Source organism: Cuculus canorus, chromosome 5 (assembly GCF_017976375.1).
Source record: "Cuculus canorus isolate bCucCan1 chromosome 5, bCucCan1.pri, whole genome shotgun sequence".
Classification (NCBI taxonomy): domain Eukaryota; kingdom Metazoa; phylum Chordata; class Aves; order Cuculiformes; family Cuculidae; genus Cuculus; species Cuculus canorus.
The window spans coordinates 66,454,811-66,471,681 of NC_071405.1; the positions used below are offsets into that span (position 1 = coordinate 66,454,811).

The 16,871-nt window shown below is 37.4% G+C and overlaps 1 protein-coding gene across 7 annotated transcripts in view; it reads left to right on the forward strand.

Annotated features, from left to right (window-relative positions):
• MIPOL1 (mirror-image polydactyly 1) overlaps nucleotides 1–16,871 on the forward strand; it is a 189,963-nt gene that overhangs the window by 33,587 nt on the left and 139,505 nt on the right. For 6 of the 7 annotated variants that reach the window (XM_054068380.1, XM_054068382.1, XM_054068379.1 and 3 more), the window contains 3 exons: nucleotides 8,875–9,061; nucleotides 11,812–11,953; nucleotides 12,955–13,060. In XM_054068380.1, the coding sequence (XP_053924355.1) occupies nucleotides 8,875–9,061; nucleotides 11,812–11,953; nucleotides 12,955–13,060 (435 nt within the window). Of the gene's footprint in view, nucleotides 1–8,874; nucleotides 9,062–11,811; nucleotides 11,954–12,954; nucleotides 13,061–16,871 lie in introns of those variants that run through there. The other variant, XM_054068386.1, reaches the window with a different exon arrangement.

A 16,871-nucleotide genomic window follows, 5' to 3' on the forward strand; every position in this document is an offset into this window, starting at 1 on the left:
GTCAGACATTTAAAGTTGTAATGTTTTCCTTCACTTCTAAAGCTGCAGTTTTCTGAGATTTTGTTTAGAACTACGATTCAGCAAAGACTTAGTTGTTTGTTTATGGTGGAGGAGGTTGGGTACGTTTGGATAAGAGAATTTTCACTGTAATTAATGGTCGTCAGGAAACATGACCCTTTCCTAAATAAAAGGGAATTTCTGGATCATTAAGATTTAGATAAGGGAAGGGGTTATATGTGAAAAGCAATTGTCTGGTATGACAAAAGCAAAAGAAAAATGGGATGAGAGGGTTTACTTTGTTTTCAACTGGTTTAGAAAACATAAACACAGCGTGCTTAGTAAAACTCTAGCAGACACTGTGTTTGGAAATTATGTAATAACTCCATATAGGCTGTAATGATATCCTGAAACGCTGTATTTAAACTAACCTGAATTACAATGAGAGATAAACAGAATATTTACCCATCCCTTATGAGCTGCTGCTGATATGTAAATTTATTCTTCTACTTTGCACAAATATACTTTTGAGCTACTGCTTAAACACTTCAAGGTCCTTAGCCAAACAGTTTTAATGATGCCTCCAATATTATGAAAGTGTGACATTTGATGAATGCCTTGTATAGTTGTGATATCGGGGAAAGTGTAAACAAAAAACACACATCAAGTCATTGTGCAACACCTAGATAATTTATAATTTTACTGTTTATATCCATCTTGACATTTTTTATCTGCCAAAGGCAGGTTTCATTTGGAATCTTAATCTGAGATTTATTTGGTGGATCTGGAAATCATAGCTAGAGTTCCCACAGGAAATGGTCCATCTACCAACAGATTAAATGGCAGTCCTGCAGTTGTTAAGGGAGCTCTGCATTTAACACACATGCATAGTCATTCAGTCAGCACTGTGGAGAAAAATTAAAGTAGTAACCCAGGTTTAGGAACAATGTAGCTAAAAAGTCCCATATTTGCAGAATGACAAAGGGTTATATAGCAGCATTTCATTTTATTATTCGTGCTTGAATTTCTTGTTTGCTTTGTTGAGTCTGCTGACGAATACTAATAAATGCCTGCAACAATCCAGACGAGAGATGCCTGGCAACAAAGCTATGCGGTGGACCTCCCTGATCTTCTCCAGTTCACAACCTGACCTTTTGAAAAATTGGCTGGGCTAAGCTGCAGAATTTGGGTGTAATGGTTATTGTTAACTCCAGCTTTAGGATTTATTAATTTGTGTGATCAAGACTTACCTATACTTCAAAGTTTCAAAAGACCAAACACAATCATCCATCCATTAGAACTAACATTGTGTTTCAGTGAAACCCACTTAGTTTCTGCCTAGAGATTCTGCTGTTTTGATGCAGTCAGAATTTAAAAATGCTTTTTTTCACACGTGAGACCAATCCAGGGAAAATCTGGTGTCTTCTCAGAGACTAATATTTTAAAATAACAATATGTTAATGAATTGCAAGCAGGGAGTGGAAAGCCAAAGGAGATGTCTGATATTTACACATTAATAAATGCATCGTGATTAACTGCAGTGAATACCGAGACAGTGATTGGCCGTGTATTGTAAAGACTTAGAAGCATTTTTTGATCTTATATATTTACCAGTTTGTATGCAATTGCAGTTTAGATGGGAAATAGGAGGGCAAGAGACTCTGAGAGAGAGGCGGGTGAGGGAAACGTCATTACTAAAATAATCAGAATCCTCAGAGAATTGTAACAAATTGCTTTTGCCAGAATAACTCCAAGTGATCTTAATCTTCTTCTCAATTTATTTCTTTGTGAAGGGTGTTGCCAGGGTTCCATGCAAGTACAGGTGAATAAAGAAACATTCAAATAACACAGATGTCCCCCCTGCTAAATTGCTAACACGGAATTAATTCACTGTTCTCTTTAGATTCCTTTAAGGAATAAAAAAGAACTATTAAACTTCTGAGTTTTGGCTGTATTTTGGCAGACAAAATATTTTTGAGCCTCTTTTGTGTGTGTGTGTGTCTGTCTGTCATGGTATATAGAGAAAACTAAGACATTAATGCAAAATCTAACTGACGTTGTTCTTAATTCATTTGCAGAGAACTTTATCAAGAAGGTTCCAGTAAGAATACGTTGTTTTATTCAGTCATGATTTTGGACAACTTAAATGTTTAGCTGTAGCCAGGGATTGAGCGTTTGAATTGTATTTTTCTTGTTAACATGACTGACTTCTAAAATAGAAGTTTACTGTACTAGAATGATAGTGAGTGCAAAAAAAACCCAAAGCATTTCTTCTGCCTACTATTGAAATTAAAAGAAGTTTGTATATGCTAAACACTGCACTTCTAATACAGAAATGCTGTAGTCTGTCACGTGAATGAAAATAATCATCATAAAGGTGTGTGGAAGGATGACAATCTAGATATTTGAATTTTCTCTTAATTTTTTGATTGTATAAATGTTACTCTACCATTCATAAGTAAAAATAGTATTTCTTTTTCTTGAAATGCAATTGAAATGAGTTGCCAAAGACCCTCTGACAGAAGAGAGAAGAATTTGAGGTCTCTGAGGAGGAGACAGGAACAAGGAAGGGCCACCAGCGAGGTAGCACAGGTTCCAAGATACAACATAGATGCCGTGCTTTGGACATTTTTAGCTTTATTTCTGGCGTGGCTTGCTCAATGACCTCAGTCCAGTTGGTTCGTTACTGTGCACCTCAGTCTTGGTGGCTTTAAAATTACTACCACAGTGTTTATGCATCCCTTACAAAATATCTGTGAGAGTTCCCAGAAAACATTGTTTTCAAGGCTTATTTCAGTGAACCTCTGCCATTTTTTTCTTAAAATAAAAAAATTTTCTTCCTGTCTTAGTCTAAAGTGCAGGATCTTTCTGAGTAAGAGTTACTCAAAAGCAAGTTGGTGGTCCGCGTTCTTCTGAGTTGAGCCGTGGTGCTCTCGGCCAGGTCCACAGCTCTGTATCATTGGGGCGCTGAGCGTGCGATGCATCTATACAATGGTTTTCTCTCGTTACTGCCAAAGGCTTGGCTGGTTACCTGTGGCATTTTTGCTGGGCAGAACACTGAGAAATAAAAGAAATTAGCTTTGTATTACAAAACTACTCTAAGCTCAGTCTTCACTTATTATCAGATTCCTACAACTGATGTTCTGCTGTGCTATAGAAGTGATTTATTGAGATCTTAGACTCCTACTGAATAATGACCTTCAAGTTTGCCCAGTTATCTTTAAACTTTAGAAAGTGTGTCATGAAGGGACAATCGCTTGCTGTTAGTTACAGGTTCTTGGTTCTCGGTATACTACACTGCACTGAAGGAGTATAAATAATTGTTAGTGTGAGTAAATCTGTAGTAAGTCCGAAGATGAATAACGCTGCACTTGTGTATGTTTTATTTTAGGAAATATATATTGACCTTGTACTTTTTGTACTGAGCTTTTGTAATTCTTTGCCAGAAGCAGGAATGACATTCTTCTTGAAAACTAGGTACAGCATCTTTTCGTGCGATTAACTCTGAAAACTTTTTGCAGATTGTGGGATAGGAGATAGTGAGGAAAAAGTCAAAAATAATGAACACCCTTTGAGATACCCTGTACGTCAGGTATGTTTCATCTGTGTCAACTCTAATATGACTGAAAAAGGAAATGACCGGCATTCTGAAAATGCGTGAAACTTAAACCAACTCTTTTTTTTCCACCCATGCCAGGCAATAGGATCAGGTTTCTTCCACCAGCCTCATTTTTGTTCTTTGCGTATTTATGCATATAAAGTCACTTAATTTTGGTTTCACACTGATTTTCAGGATTTATGCTTTTTAATCATTCAATAAGAGGTGAACTGCTGAGCCATCTGAGTCTTTCACAGTCATTCTGTTTGGTAGAAGTTCCAGTAGTTAAAGCTGAATGAATGAAAGTTTGTCTTGGACAAGAAGTCTGACTCACCTTTTTCAGCTCATGAAGGAATATTTGGTGATTGTACCAATTTCATTTGCACAGCTTGAGAAGTTAGTGCCCATCAGGTTCAAATTTTCCATTCGACTGAAACATTTTATTTCTATTTATTTATTACATATATCTACAAATTCACGTCCAGTGGCATTAGATGTTATGACCTTAAAACAATTACACAATTGCATAATTCATTTTTCACCTAGAGCTATTAAAATTGCTTTTTATTGATGCAGCGTCTTGTCCTGACAGCTTGGTAGAACACCTGCAAGTGTGTGTGCATTGTCATACACACATGCCCAAACGTTGTCTTTTCTGAAATGATTGTGATATTAATTAACATACAGAAAATGGAGTTAATTTGAAAGTCACTAATAAAGAGTAGCATTTAGTCTAGTGAAAATAAAAAGAAGGTGAAGTTCTCAAGTAATGCTATTACAGACTTGAAAGTTATTGCAACAAGTTGAGGTAGATGTGTGGTTTGCAGGCAGGGGAAAGAGCAAATATCTTTAAGCTATAGTAAGCATGCCATTATATTCCAGCGGAAAGATGTTATTTTGGTGTAGAGGCAGGGTGGCTCTTTGATAGTTTTTTTGGATTGTGAATATTCCACCTTAGTGTTTGAAATTCAGAGTTTTTTGTATTGTACAAACACAAAAAAAAAAAACCCTCATAGAGATTGAAGCTGTGTTGCTGCTCAGACTGAGAAGGAAAAATATCTGATTAACAGCAAATCATAGTTTGTTAATCACTGAATTTGGGGGGATTGTAGTGATTGAGGTTGCAGTTAGTTTCTCAAATGTAGCATAATGTTCTGTTCTGCCTTTTTTCAAATGTTTTTAGTTTGACAGTGTCATGTAGGAAGATAAAGCTCCTGAGTTTGCAGTCAGCTTCGCTCACGCTCCCGGAGCGCGTATGGCTCATTCTCTTCCTTCCTAGTTTGGCTTTTTCCTAGTGTGCCTCTTACTGCCATCCCTCTGGGGGTTAATTCATGCAGTCTTTCTGCAGATAGATGAGAAGATGCTTTGTCCGTGCCACAGACCAACTTAAAACAAATACTAGGAAGCTCTAGGTAGCAAGCAGTAAGTACTGTTACACTTGAAGCTGGTTTGGAACACCAAAGACTTCTAATGTCTCTGTACTCATCCTGCGGGCAGATCTGTAGCCAGCCATATGTTTTGCAGTGCTGCATGCGTGTTCCTTTGCTTTTTGTTTGTTTTCCTTTATTGTTAATCCACAGAGATCCCCTGCAAACCTCTGAGCTCATCAGCACATTTTGGCCAGTGAGGTTCTAAAGGACTACAAACAGGAGAAAAGAGATGTCCATCCAGGTTCTGCTGGATGACAGGACTGCGGAATATGCTGAGTGATAGAAAAAGGGAATCTTACTGTCTCCTTAGCCTTACAGATGAATCTGCACCTTCTATGAATTTACATCTTCAACACTTCTTTTTTTTACCATGTAATCAGTACAGAATTCTCTGATGCTGTGCTGGTCTCAGTGTCAATTCTCCACTTCTAAGAGGAAGCTATTAGAAATAGCGGCTGGCTGCAAAATGTCTTAGGTTCAATGTTTTCACTTGCCTTTTTAACCACTCCCAGCTTTACATTGAATTCTGTTCTGCCTTCACTATTTCAAGCCATGACAGCATTATCTTCCCCTTATGTCCCTCACAATCAATTCCCAGCTTTAACTGTAGTGTCTTTATATTCCTTCTTCCTAACATTTGCTTTTCTTTCCCTCACTGTGAACAAGCTATTCATTCAAGATAAATACATACAGAAGATCAGCTGTTCAGCTTCTCCCTATAGTGAAATATTAATCTGGGCTACTGAACTTGTTCTGTTTTATATGGAAAATAAGTTGTTTAGTATACTCAAGGACCGGAATCAATGGTGGTGATACCACTTAATGAAAACCACAGCATTTTTTCTGAAGCTTGCAAGGCTGTTTTACCCTTTCTCTGATGTTCCTGTGCAGCCTGGTTATTGCAAATGCTACTTACTCCCCAGTGTGTCTCTGCAGCATTGGTAATTAGTGCACAATACAATTTGCAGGAAGGATGAGGAAAAGCACTGAAGTACATTGATTAATATTGCTACTTAGTTTAATAGCAAAACAAGCTGTCATGTACCAAAGCTTAAATTACTTGGGGTGGGGGTCATGGGCTCTATGGAGAATTGAAGTGGTTTTAAATATAAAGAAATCACTATGCCTATTAGTCTGACAGTGTTCAAAATGCCTTTTGTGAAGTATTTTACTGACAAATTTAGTGTGTTGACAAAAAAAAATGCATTGCAGCTTTATTAAACAAGTAAAAACCTCTAACCTTATTGCCCTTGGGCACAGTGCTTCCAATTCTGAGCAGGGTAGGCTTCCATCATGTTCTCTGACAAAGCTGGTAGGGGAAGAAAGAGATCCTCTGTGTTTTGCCACTTACAGGCTTGCTGTGATGCTGCTTAGTCTACCTGTGTGCTTGAGGGAATTGACTTTGCATAGAGAAGTGTGCTGCAAATGTAAGTTGCTTAAAGAAGCAGCATTAGCATTTATAAATGCCAATATAGGTGTAGTCCTATTCTAAATTCTTTTTTTTCCAGCTGCTGTAACTTACAGTTGTAGGCATAAAAGTCTATATCTTGACACGGCCTAAGGGTTTAGCCTGAAGTTCAGCTGCTAATGCAGATGTTCACCTCCTCATAGAGACGTTTGCTTCATTCTGTCATCTAATCTTCTTTGCATTCTAGAATAAGAAGTTTTTTCTCCTCCAGCTTTCGTACAGTTTGGGCCAAAGGAGAGTGCAGTAATGCTAAATAAGAAACAAAGGTTCATGGCAATACAGTCTCTGGTTCTTGCAACAAATACACTTGGATTCTTCCACAGAATGCAACACATTCACCTGAGGCACTTGAAACATATATGGCGCGTAGAAAATGTTGATGCCCTAGAGAAGAAGGATGGGAAAAGTTGTTCTAGCAAGTGAAGCATTGCACTTCCCCTTCGGGATGTGAAAGAATAATTTGCAACTACATATGTACAGATTCCTGCATCTGAAATGGGAGAAGTAGACAGGATGGTGCTTGATAGGCAGTTCTTTATAATATAAATCAAACGGGAAAGATATCATCCAAGTGTATGCCTCCCTATAAAAAGCTTTTCAGGTATTGAAATTCAGACTAGGTTAGTTTTCAGATAGTACTAATTGGAGAGGATTCTGGATTTCACTCTGTGTGTTGCCACTCCCGAGTTGGGGCAAGTTTTTAAAGTATACATACTAAGTTTTTTAATGCCTGTTTCTTTAGACATCACTGATACTTAATACAAGGAGCAAAAAGTTTAATCCTATTTTAAAATGTAGTAGCAGTTAAAAGGAAATCTCTGCTCAAAAACCTGCGGGATTTCAAGCCAGTGAAGAACATCCTACATTGGCTCAAAGAATCCATGTGGTCATGGACTGTGCTCACTTTCTGCATTAGCTGTGAGAACACACTTCAATCCAAGGAATACGCTTCAATCACAGTACTGAAAGTAGAGTTACTTTATACTTGTGAATAAATGTTTTATCAAGTTATGGTTCCCATATATTTATTACTGCTCAGAAACAAAGATTCTGATACGCTTTTGACTGTTGTCAGTCTAGTACAAAAATCAGTGGTTATAGTTTAAAAGAATGATGAGAGTGGGTTCAAGTGGATTTGTGCTGAAGTGGATAAGAATACAGAAGAGCAATGGATACAATAACTTTTTCGTCAAGGTAGTAACACGTAGCTTTGTATGGGAACTTGCTAAACTGACTCCAGCCAATACATAAGTCATATCTCTGTGCTCTCGGGATGCTTCCTGTGCTATTGGCTATGTCTTTCCTTTTTCAAGGAATCTATTGTGACAGATTTTAGAGGCAGTCATCAGAATGTTTGACTTGGAATCTGTGCTTTTGTTTCTTACATGACACCTTGATACTGACTGATATGTATTTTTAGGCTTTGCGCATGATTGCCACTGTCTAAACAGTTTCTTATTTTTGAGGAAGAAGTAATAAGTTGGATCAAGGAATTTATACCATATAATTTATGCAAAATGCTCGGAGCCTTTGTTAAATGAGCAACAGCTGCAGTGTTTATTCTCTACTAATCTAAATCAAAGAATGAAGAGCATATGCACTTTTTTCCATTTGCAACTTTTTTAGGTTTCTTCCTCTTCATTTTTCTAATGTAATTCCATCATTAAAGCTTACTGGTTCCTACTTTCTGAAAGAACATTCATGGTATGTTGGTCTTTCTTTCGTTTAAATGCTTTGATATCAGAAATATGTCCTAAAAATATCTAGTAGCCAAACTTAAGAGAACTATCACGCTCAACATCTTAATCAGATAATTTGGCACACTTTGTGCTTTGCATTCTTCAAGTTCTTTCATTGTATGAGCCCATACCTTGCACCCTTCAGGAGTGAATAGTGGGGCCTTTTTGTTGTTGCTAAATACAGCTTGCTGATACTCTTTTTGTAGCTAAATTGATTTGAAAAAACCCTCAATATAAGTACGAGTCTAGTTCACAGCCTGCAAATTTCCCTGCAAATATCTGCAGCAGAAATTCATCGTGTCTCACTAGGGCAGAGCTGATTTTTATGAAAGATAGATGATTTCCTTGCATCAGCATTGCTTTAAGCAGTCATTTAAGAGGAATAGGAATTCAGAAATGATGATGAATTTTTCAGGTTTCCATAAGAAAAAGCCAGTAAATAGGTAGTAACTCCTACATCCATGCTCTGTGTAACACGACTCTCATTCCTTATAGGGATGAGGAAACTGTGAATCTGAAACCAGAGTACTTTTCCCTGTCTGCTACAAATAAGAATACAGCAAGCCATTTTTGGATGAGAAATCTCAAGTTTATGCTTCTTTTTCCAAATGAAAAAATATGTCTGCTTCTATGTCCAATTAGAAATGCCCATACTGGATCAGGAAAAAGAAGACATCTGTGTTGAGTTTCAATTTCATCAGAATTCTCAGAAAAACACAGAAATTTTCATCCAGGCAGAAGCTGAAACACTGAAACTTTCAGATGGGCCAATAACCAGTCAAAGAGGAGGACATGCAGGTGATTGTCATTCCAGTCCTGAAGAATCAAGGTAAAAACAAATATCCCTGTGTATAGTTTCTCTACATTGAAATTGTAGACAATTACACGTATGGATTTTTTTATAAAGATTGGGAAGTTCACTTACCAACTGAGAATCAGTAAGTCAGCTTTTTACTTAACCTCACCATATCTGCCCTTCTTCCCTTGTGGAATGCAGCATTTCACCGCTGTATTCTCTAGCGCTGATAGACCATTCAATCGTGGCAATGGCTTACGTGATGTGCTGTGGGTATTTCAATGACTGTGGTGTCTCCAGAGAATTTAAAAATTGCATATTGTACAGAATTAGCAAAGGTGATCTGAAAGTCTGGTAGTGTCTGTGGCTTTACACGTCAAGCACAGTGTACTCTAAGTATGATCAGTGAGTAGCAAGCAGGAATGAAGCAGCTAAAAAGCAGGAATAAACTGGGACGAAATCTAGATAAAGTTGGAAGAATGAAGCTGAGGAGCTGCAATATTTTGTAGGTAGTCTGTGGCAGGAGTCTGAAGAAGGACAAATGTCCTTTGATGACTGTAATACAAACGCTGATGATTTTATTCTGTTATTATTTATTGTCATTAATTAATTTATTGTCATTAATTAATTTATTCTCATTAATTTATAATGTAATTTATTGTCATTAATTTCCATACTAAGCTATGTTCCTCTACTACAGTCTTAAGAAACATATATAATCCTGCTGTATGTGACGTAATATGTGAAGTTATACCCACCTGACTACAGAACATGCTCCCAGTTTTTACTAACTCGGACATTCTGAATAGCTGAGGGTGTGACAGAGTTGCTTTTGAAAACCAAATCGAGGCTGCAGAGCCCTGTGATGTACTTTTGAAAAATATACTTTAATTCTTTGCCTTCTGACAGATTCTACACCTGGTTTTGTCATATTTAGTGTGATCTGGTGGTGCCCTGTCAGGCCAAACCCAGTCCTTAGGACTTTTCAAGCTGTCTTGTTGCCTTTTTGTTTCATTAGGGTGTGCAAAATGCTGTTAGGGCAACGCATCCTGCACTGAAAGCCAAATATAGTCTTAAGTGCTTAATTACAGCCCAGCACAGTGTCAGCCAAAGACTATTGCTCCTATCCTACACCAGTGTCGCTCATGCTGGCAGTCAGGCTGGTCTTGAACACTGAGATAAATCTCCCACAGCAGTCAGTGTGTTAAACAGTTTCATCTGTAAATATATTGCATGTGGGATCCTAAAGCTATAGAACTAAAATTCACTATATTTAAACTGTACAAAATCTCTCCTTCTCCGAGCAAACCGAAATTAGAATCGTGGATGAAAAAATACCTGGATACGGAGTGACACAGGAAATGTTGATTTGCATTGTAGGTGATGGTCTTAGTGCACCACCAATGAGACCTGTCAAGTTTTCCTTTAGACATAAGGAAGAAAACATATGAGGGATTGAAAGATGATGCTGAGGCATATTCAAACCTGTTCGTGGGAAGCATCTCCTGAACATGGAAAACACAGGAAAAAAAGCTTTAGTTCTGTAATGTCTGGGCAATAGTAGGCATCTATCACAGTCTGAAACAACACAAAATGAAATTTTAGCACTAGACAGAGCAAAGATGAAGTAGGCTTTGAAGGATCTTGGAAGGGAAGAGAAGCAGTTTCAGCATTCTTCCACCATATATATAGTGTAATACACTAAGTATGTTTTTGTTGTGAATCTCTCTACTCGCTGTTAGATGTGCTTTTGGTTCCACCGTAGTTTGCCTGCAGAGTATAGATCTTAGCTTCCTTCTTAAAGAACCATAGAGAAAATAAATCCAATGAAAGCAGGTGAAGAAAGAGGTGGCTAAGTGCAAACAATTGCCTACCTAAGAGAATGAGTCTTTGGAGCAACAGATAGCTTTCCTTTTCTTTTTCTAGGATATGAATTACACATAATGAAAGTAATATATACAGTAGAAACATGAGTTCAGAAGGTGTAGCACTTCTGTGGCTACTTCTTATCACTCATTGACTGTGAAGTCTATAAACAGAAAACACTTAAGGGAACCAAATGTTAAAATTATTTGCTAAACCCCATTCTAGTCCATTCATCCGCTGATTTTGCTGCCATCTTAAAAGTGAAATATAAGTTGTCTGTGAGTATCAGCAGAGAGCTGAGGAGTTTTAGAAAAGTCTTACCTTGAGACAGAATTTTTGTGGCCATGGAATCTTGTCTTAATTTTTCTTGTCCATGTCTAAATAAGTTATCTTAAAACTCTAAGTGGTATACAGCACAGAATTCTTGTTGTCAGTTATAATGTTTAGAATCATAGAATCATTTTACAGATTTTTCCTAGACCTTATATTCTGGATATTCTCATTTCACTTCATGTAGAATTGTCCATCCTACCAATGAATTTGATTTCTTTTAACCTGATCATCAATTTGATCCCTATATGTTTCATTAGAATTTTACTCTGCGTTAAGCACGAGTTTTTAATATTTGCTTCCCTTAAGCATTTTCTGTTTATAAGCTTCATACCCAATTTATATTCATCTGTTTGATGCCTTAACCCTCTAGTTTATTTATTTACTACTCCAGATTTACAGACTTTTTTTCAGAATTACAGTTTTAAGAAGTGATAGGACATCCCTTTTACTGTCTATTTAATACATTTGCAATGGTTAACATGTTTTGATAAATATATTTCCTTGTATTTTATTTATTTTATTTTGAGGCGGAGGGAGAAATTGATTTTGCATTATTTTTCTTTCTTTTTTTCCCCCCCTTCTAGACACAGCACCGTAGAAAGACAGGCTAACAGGATGCCCCCTGAATTTATATCCTTATGGGAGGATTCTGCAGATTTAGGTGGAAAAACAGAAACTGCATTCCTTTTAAAAGAACTGGATACTCTGAGGGCCAAAAATAAAAAGGTACAATTGAGATTTTCAGATCACTTTATTTGTTCTTTTATGGTTGTCTTGCAAAACACACATTTTAATATTCCTAATTTAGTTTTGTTATTCATTTGAGTGCACCGATCAATAGCTTTCTTGTCATTTTGGATTCTTGGTATCTGCTTAACAACTGCTTCTCTGGAATTAAAAAAGTCTTTCATCCTACCCTTTGACCTTTTTAATCACTGACATAGATTCTTGCATTATAAGTGAAAACCAAGAAGGACCAAAACCAAGACTAGGATTTCATTAGTAGAATCTGGAGCTCATGCTTTTCTACATGTGGTCCAGATAATGAATGTGCCCTGATACCTCCTCTTTGTTGAGGGGAGAATTCCATCCTACTGCACACCGCCTTGCTTCTAGCGCTAGTAGTGGTTCCATGCATCTAAACAACAGAAAAGTCTATAGTCTTTCCATGAAGTGTCATTGAATATTCAATGGCAAGCTCAGATATCTGTCCAAGAAAGATTTAGTGAATTCCCAGGTAGAGAAAGGCCTCAACACGTGAAAGAATACTAATTTTCTATTTGGCAATGCATGTGGAAAATGATATATTTACCCCACAGTCTCTTTGGGCTGTGATGTGAGTATTCTTGGTAGGAAATAGGCTATTCATGCAGACACCACCTGCGTTGTATTCCATTCAATGGAATGTCATTGATGACCACTACAAAGGTCATTGAACTTTGGAAGAAGGACCACAGCTGGTGGTACCTGAAGAAGAGAATCCCAAATAAAAGTAGTGGCACACATAATGCTGCTTGTCTTGCAGAACAAGATAGGGCAGATGATAAAAACCCATATTTTTAATATTTATTCATTAGATAAATAAATATGACTAACTGAACTTCTATTGTATTGCTTAGTGTTTGTATTTGGGGAATAAGAAACTATTCTTTAAAATTTTGGTGTTGAAAGAGCTGGTTGACTGTTTCAGCCAGGTAAGATTCTTACTGTCCATTTGTTCACTTCAGCTTCAGGATCAGCTGGCTGAAAAGGACAAGGAGCTGAAGACAATAAAACTGGACTTGGAACTGCAAGAGGGAGCTACAGAAGCAAAGATTGCAGAGAAGATTGCAGGTAGGCAAGCGTTTAACAGATGGCTGTATGGCTCATACAGTACTTGCCGTTGCTATATGACATTGCCCAGTGAATGTTAGCTTTATTTGCTAAAGGAGGGAAGATCAGACTCTTTTTTTTTTTTATGTGTGGCTGTTTAGAGTTGCTTAGAAAATAGGTGGCTTTAACATCCTGGTACTGGTATTAGCAGGAGCTTTACCTGTATTCATACTGATTTGGGCATTAAATGCATTGTTAACACCATGTCAATCCAATCACAAAAAGGTTGTTTGTTTTGTTGGAAGGTCCTGAACAAACAAGGGGAAATAATGATTACCAGTGCCTCTACCTTTCAACCAGCAGTTCAAATACCACTTATTGTTTTAGCTTGTTCTGAGCAATACTACTCCCTCCCTGTGTATGGAGATAGTCACACATTCACCTCACCTAAAGACTTGTAATTTTCTTGAAAATTCTGTTCTTATGGTAGTTAATGATTTTTTTTTTTGCCTGATGGTGGTATGTCTCCAGCGAATCAAGTTTATACAGATTCACTAAATGAAAGATTCTAAAGTTTATGGTTGGAAGTGACTGGATACTTGTATTTGTTGTTAATTGTTCTTTGGGTAGACATAGAAGAATGGAGACAGTCTGTATTCTAGAGTTCTGGAAATTTCTAAAGTAATGAAGCTGAGTATTTTTATTATTGGAAAGTGACTGTGTGTACAATGGGTGAAAAATACTGTGAGAATTCTCTCCAAGTGTTTCAAGGAAATGACTGTGAGTGCTTTTATCAATTCATTCTATCATTTGTTTATAAATAAAGTGTAAGCTACGTAAAACTGTGTCCTCATAGACCACACATGCTTCGTACAGTCTTAATAGTACTAATACCTGTCCCCAAAATATTAGTACTGAAAGGAGGGATAGTAACTGTCTTCAGGGAAATGGAGCAGAAAACAAACTGTCCAGCTGAAAAAACAGATGTCTGACTTTCTACTTAATGTCACTCCTGAGAATACTATATTCTGTGTATATTATAGATGGAAGAGACTGTTCCTAGATTTTCTGTGATGAAGGAAAGGAAAGGCAAATCTTTTCTACATATTAGGAAGAAAATTGAAATACAGGCATAATTTTATTCTTATTTTATTTTACTTGAACTTCTTGCTTTATTTTCAGAAGAAAAAAAAAATCCACCCTGTGTATCATAGTTATATCCAGCAGCCAAAAGCTAATAAAACTAGTTTGGGTTGAATCCCAAGTTTTGTGTTTGTTCCTGGACACTTGCACGGTTTTATAACTCTGTACTATAATAGAGAAATACTCTCTTTGATATAGGTGTTCATTGCTCATTAAAACCTGGAAAGAAATGTATGTCAAAAGGTGTGTCAGAAACATGTTTAGTTTCATTTTTATGGGTACAATCAAAATATTTGTTAGTAAATTGGTTTTTTCCACGTTACTGTTTAAGCTTTCTAATTATCTCCTAAGCATAATATTCTCTTCAAAACAGTATGGCATTAATATGGATATAATAATTAAAATAGTTCATCCATTTTAAAAGGAAGAATAAGCCAATTTTTAATGAGAACTACAATGTGTAATACAGATGACCTTTAAAAAATACCTTTTTCTCCTTTTACGAGTTCAGGAAGTATAAAAATCCTTTAAATGCTGAGAAAGTGGGCAAGAGGCTTCTTACTACTTAAACTGTTTGCCAAAAGGAAGCATCATTAATATTTCATGAGGTTTTTCCTTCCTGTCTTACAGTTCTGAGAACGTAACCAAGTTTGGATAAATGTTTTGAAATGCGGAATGATGTGAACTAAACTGAATTTGTGTAGGTCTGTGTGTCTCTCATAAAAGCCTTGGAGACAGTTCTAATGGACAAGCAGAACTTGATAAAGAAGAGTCAGTGTGTTTAAGGAAAAACTTTTTCTTCACGTGTTAAGTCCTTTGAGGAAAAGAGAACACATGGTGCTGTGATTTCGTGTTGCTAGTTAATCTTTAATTACTACAGCATATAACACATGGTAGAGTGAAGCTTGTAAATATGGGTGTTTGCATTTTTATTATTACTTAGTACGGACTTTATGATAAGAAAATGACTCCACAAAATTATGTTGTAAAAAACATCAGAAAGGTACATCATAAAAATATTATCTACTTTGAGGAATATTACAAGTCTATTTTAAAATATAACCCTCTAAATTGACGTGTTTTACCTAAAAAAGTCCCATGGAAAGAACAGAAAAACTGAAGACAAAGGCCATTTTAAAATGAAGCTTCAACAGTCTTCAGAAAGCAATAACCCAAGGCTTGTCGTTTTATGATTTGACTTTGTGAAGAAGAAGTGAAAAGTGTGCATTTGTAAAATGCGTCATGAGAGGATAAGAAGAAGTAGAGTTAAGGCAAAAGATCACAGAATCGTTTAGGTTGGAAAAGACCTGTAAGATCATCAAGTCCAACCGTTAATCTAGCACTGCCCAGTCCACAACTAAACCATGTCTTTAAATGCCACATCCGTAGGTCTTAAATACCTCCAGGAATGACGACTCAACCGCTTCCCCCGGGGCAGTTTGTTCCAATGCTTGACAACCCTTTTGGTGATTTTTTTCCTAATATCTAGACTAAACCTCCCCTGGTGTAACTTCTCATCCTATCACTTGTTTCTTGGGAGAAGAGACCAACACCTGCCTCCCTACAACGTCCTTTCAGGTAGTTGTAGACAGTGATAAGGTCTTCCCTCTGCCTCCTTTTCTTCAGTTCCTTCCGCTGCTCCTTGTATGACTTGTGCTCCAGACCCTTCACCAGCTTCACTGAGATGCTGGAGTGTGTCCAGAGAAGAGCAATGTCCTTCTTGTAGTAAAGGGCCCAAAACTGAACACAGTATTTGAGGTGCAACCTCATGGTTTTTCCTGCTGCGCGATGGCCTCCAGCTCCTCCTGTTTGTTGCCCATGCCGCATGCGTTGGTCTAGAGGCACTTCAGCTGGGCTGTCAGCCCTGTCATCTTCTTAGAGGAACACCCCTTAATTCCTTTGAGGTTTCAGTGATGTCTCTATACAACTTCAACTGTATTCCAGTCTATGCAGCATGTCTCGGAGACGCGGGCCAAGGGCCCTCGCTGGCACCCCGTCTCTCTACCCTCGGCATATCGTCCCTTGGCATATCGTCCCTCAGCTTGCCTCAGGCAATCCTGATACTATTCCCCTCTCTCCTCCTTCAAGTCTAGTTTAAAGCTCTGTTGAGGTACACAGATGGAATAGAATGATTAGTATTGTGTGTACTAAATAAGTAATTTTCAGAAGAATTTGTTTTTAAGTTTTGCTAGCCTAAATGGATGTTAGAACTTCCTTGGGTCTCTGTCTCTGTGTCAGGTAGTTCTGGCTAAGGAAAATTAGGGAATATGCAATTTTGGTTGAAGGCTTTTAAGCATTAGAGACTACTGCTTCTGGTGGTATTAGTTGACACAGGGTCCTGCTATTTCTTCTTTATTCTTCTGTTGGATTTCCTCCAATGTCAGAAGGTATTGTATTCCGTCTTGAAGAGAAGAACAGAGGCGGAGCCAAGGGAGAATCAAGGGAAGAGCACATCATAAAAGAACTGAGACTATGATAATGTAGGGGAAAAGGGGAATACCACATACGAACTGAACAGACAAATCTTGAAATGTGGGCCTGCAAAACTTTCATATCTTGAACAGCAAAGGGAATGAGAACGCTCTGTGGGAGGGGAAAGGGAGAAGGAGCACACATCCTCCAAGGACAGGCTGGAAGATAAGGATGGAGGCGTTGCAGAGTAAGTCTTCAAAAGAACTGGCGGAAAGAA